The sequence below is a fragment of the Phalacrocorax carbo genome, chromosome 5 (genome assembly GCF_963921805.1).
Source record: "Phalacrocorax carbo chromosome 5, bPhaCar2.1, whole genome shotgun sequence".
Lineage (NCBI taxonomy): Eukaryota > Metazoa > Chordata > Aves > Suliformes > Phalacrocoracidae > Phalacrocorax > Phalacrocorax carbo.
Genome location: NC_087517.1, coordinates 71,262,485 through 71,266,501, shown reverse-complemented (window position 1 = coordinate 71,266,501; position 4,017 = coordinate 71,262,485). Strand labels below are relative to the sequence as shown.

General features: G+C 55.7%; 1 protein-coding gene across 1 annotated transcript; it reads right to left on the bottom strand.

Annotated features, from left to right (window-relative positions):
• Positions 1-1,233: 1,233 nt before the first annotated feature.
• CHST14 (carbohydrate sulfotransferase 14) lies at positions 1,234-3,630 on the bottom strand. The gene has a single exon (XM_064453121.1). The coding sequence runs from the start codon at positions 3,442-3,444 to the stop codon at positions 2,362-2,364; it is 1,083 nt and encodes a 360-aa protein (XP_064309191.1). The 5' UTR covers positions 3,445-3,630; the 3' UTR covers positions 1,234-2,361.
• Positions 3,631-4,017: the final 387 nt, after the last annotated feature.

Here is a 4,017-nt window from a genome sequence, read left to right as displayed (position 1 = left end):
CTCCTTGCGGGAGGGTACCGGGACGTGGGAGGCCATTTGCTTCTATTTAAAGAGAAAAAGGCGATCAACGATATTCAGTAAAGGACTAAGAGACAGTCAAAGAAAAGCAAAATCCTTCTGTGCGCAATAAATTAGATTAAGGAGACAAGAGACAAAAAATTTAGCGCAGAGAACAGAAGCTGCAGCAGACAAACAAACCAGCGGCGCAAACCTTTAAAACTACTGAGAAACAAACATTTCATTAAAAACCCAGTCACTAAACAAGCAGGAAGTGCTCCCTCAGCTCCACAGAAGCAGGCAAAGATAGCAAAGTCTCACCAGCTTATGCCTAGTTAGAGACCTGAAGGTCAGGCTTAATTAAAACTCAGACAACCCCACCATCGGCATCTGTCCTACAAAACAAAATCAGATTCCCAGCTGGTACCCGGTGCCTTTGGCCGCAGAACGAGGCGGATCCCCAGCCCTTCCAGCGCCGGGCACCGAACGTTCCTGCGCTGTCACCAAAATCGCCGGGGACGGACAGAAATCTTGCAGGTTTCAGGCTGGGCACAAGGAGAGCAAAGCCAATTTCTAACCCGTTTTTATCTTCGCATGGGGGCTGCCGAGGCAAGGGCGCAGCCGGGAGCTGCCGGCCATGAGCGCAGCCGTCACCGCTCTCGTGCCCCGCTATCAAAGGTAAAAATCTCTCAGCTCAAGCCGTGCTTGGCTGCCGACTTCAGCAGACGGTGATTTCGCTGGAAGTTTAGATACAATAAACCTATTAAGTTACTCGAGTCGTGCCCTAGGCAGGAATTTTCATCCCACCGCTTTGAGTTTGCTTGGACGCGGCTCCTCACCCTTCTTTCAGGCCATTTCACAAATGCTAAAGAAAACACCTTAATTTTCCTTTCCCCCTTTCTGAGAGATTAATCCCAGGAAACCACCAGCTCCCCGCAGTATCTATAATCCACCCCTACTGCTTTGTATCAACTCCACAGCTATTAGGCGCCTCTTTTGCTGCTGACCGCTGCTTTTCAGCCCCTCGCCCGTGTCGCGTAATCGTCTCGTTGTTCGGCTCGGATGCGTTTCTTTCTCCGCTTGTTTCCGCTGCTCTGGCACTTAAACCACAAATTAATCAAGGCAGGAACTGCCTATTCATCATACTTTCACACCGTGCCTTAGCACGAGGGGCAGAAGGCTTCTCTAAGAATGCAAATAAACACTAACATCGGAGGAAAAGCACTAAGCAACAGATGAATTCATAGGAAAACTTTATTAGGAAGGAGGACACAGCCTCCCAGAAACGACATCCTACTCTACCTCCCGACCTTTCACAATTTAACGGCCGTAATTAAATACAAGTAGCTACAAAACCAGTGTGCGCATCTGCAAGAGAAGGGGGAACTAATCCTCAAATCGCCTTTGTTGCGAACGCGGCCGGAGAAAGTATTTTGCCACGGTGGTTTGCACGCACGTGGGCACGCAGGCGCCCACCGCGGCCGTGAGCTGGCGCGCTGCCGGTGCGGGTCCGCGTTGCCTTCTCTCCTCAGAACCAGGACGGGTTTTGATCTTACCAGAAGTCTGTATTGCTTTAATTCAGAGAGAACAGAGCAAATTGTTATGGCTTGGTCTTCCGTCTGATACGTTATGCTGGGTAAATAGTTGGTACCTTCATATCTTAAAATCGCACGGAAGTGAATCTTATCGCGAGCTTTAGCTCAATGGTAAATAATAAAATAATAATAATAACGATTAATAATAATAATAAAAGACAGAGGTACTACTGTCACAGAAAAAAAGACCAGCCTCATGGAGCCACCATCTACAGGTGAGAAAATAAAGGATAAATAGGGCCTAGTTTACATAAGCCTTTTCTTCTACACACACACAAAAAAATACCTCCTGTCTAATCCAGGACCAGTTTTAACAGCGCTAATTTTTAGCGCATCAACTACTATATTATTATTAGCGATAACAATCAACCGCTATATTACGACTGTAATTCAGCCACGTACTATTTAGTACAAAACACAAAAAAGGAGGAAAAAATAATTAAAATACATCAGTTTCTCAGTTTCCTTACAGGTGTTTTCTGTGTAGTGCCACAAAAAAGAATTTAAACCAAGATATACAAAAGCTACTGTGCTCAAGTCAGCGGCATATGTACACATTAAAATCAGACCAATAGAAAAAGAGTTCTAGTAGCAAAGGCAATAGATAGTATTTTATACAAACAGTCTTTGAGAAGTATAAAATTAGGAAATAATGCATAGAAGAGCGTGTTTCACAGGGCCCGCAGCTACGCCTTATTCACAGCATCAGCTGCATCAGCAAATCCTTGCAGCACAGGCAGAATTCACCCCGGATCCCGAAACGAACACCTCATTGCCTGCAGAATTCGCTGGTTATGTTGGGGAGGGGGTAGGCAAAGAGGGAGAAATCCAGGATGTATTTTGTTAACAGCTCTTTTATCAGCCGGCGCTGGGTGTTGCACAGGTAGTAGTGGAGCGTCTCTGCCGTCACGGGCTTGTACCACGACTGCCGTTCGGGGAAGCGGATGAAGGAGGGCGACTGGACTCGCTCGAGGACGTAGTTGGCGTCGGCGTTCAGCCGCTCGTAGGAGCCGATGAAGTCGTACCTCACGGCGCAGGGCTGGCACAGGTTGTAGATGGGCATCCAGTGCTCGTTCATCCTCTCCACCTCCTCGTCCAACAGGTACCGCAGAAACTCGGAGAAGGTCACGTCGTCGCCCGCCGAATTCCCCCCGTTCTTCCGATACCGCCTGATGATCTCCACCCCGTACTTCTGCTGGTACTCCTTGATCTCCCCAAATTTGTTCCTGTAGGCTGACAGCAGCCTCTCCACGGGGTTTCGCACGAAGATGAACTTGTAGTAGTTCTTGAGGCGGTAGCTGATCTCGTCCGGCTTCATGTCGCCCAGGAACACCAGGTCGCTCTTGTGGTCCATCTTCAGCTTGACGTCGACGCTCTCCAGCGCCCCGTCCAGCACCTTCAGGATGCGTTTCCAGTTGGAGCAGGCCACCTTGGGCACGTAGCAGTACAAGAAGCGGTACTTGTCGCTGACCAGGAGGTGCCGGAGGACCGTCCGCCGCTGGCCGGCCGGCAGCTCCCAGACGCTGCGGGGCATGGCCCGCTGCCCGCACACGGCGCGGATGGTGCGGTTGCGGATGTCCCGCAGCACCTCGTAGTCCAGGTCGCCGGGCGCCTCCTCGCCGCCCCGCCGGGAGAGCTCCCCCGGCGCCGGGTGCAGCGGCGGCGGCTTCACCTCGGCCAGGATGCCCTTCTCGATCATGAGGAGCAGCCCGCTGGAAGCCAGGATCACGCCGAACATCAGCATGGAGGGCAGCAGCACCGTGCCGCCGCCGGCCCCCCGCGGGCGGGAGCGGCTGCGGCCCGAGGCGGCCGCCCGCCTCACCTCGCCGGGGAAGGGGGGACGGGGGAACATGGCCTCGGCGGGCTCGGGCGGCTGCCACCTCAGCCGCCGCGCCGCATGCCGGGAACGGAGGGCGGGGGCTGGCCGCCGGCTCCCCGCCCGGCCGCCGCCGCCGCCGCCGTGAGGGGGGCGCGGGAGCGGCAGCGAGGCGGGGCGGCGGCGGCGGGGCGAGGGCCGGGGCAGGCGGCGGCCATTTCGCGGCGGGCCCGCCGCCGCTCGCCTGCCTCACGGGGAAGGGCCGGCCCCGGGCGGCGAGCGGCGGAGGGGCAGGGCCGGCAGCGCCCCGGGGCCCGGCCCCCGCCCGCCGCCCGCCCTCTCCCGCCAGCGCCCCGGCACCGCGGGTGCCAGCGCCCGGCAGCGCCCTCCGGTCGGGCAGGGGCATCGCCGCCCTTCACGGGGTCATGGAACCGTGTCCTGAGCTGGGAGGGACCACACGGACCACCGAGCCCAGCTCCTGTCCCTGCACAGGACACCCCAAATTCACACCCTGGCTCCGAGGGCCTTGGCCAAGTGCTTCTGGAACATCGCCAGGCTGGTGCCGTGATGCCTCCCTGGGGAGCCTGTGCCAGGGCCCCACCACCCTCG

What these genes read in the sequence shown, in the direction of transcription:
- CHST14 (XM_064453121.1), bottom strand. Translation starts at nt 3,444, where the DNA reads ATGTTCCCCCGTCCCCCCTTCCCCGGCGAGGTGAGGCGGGCGGCCGCC.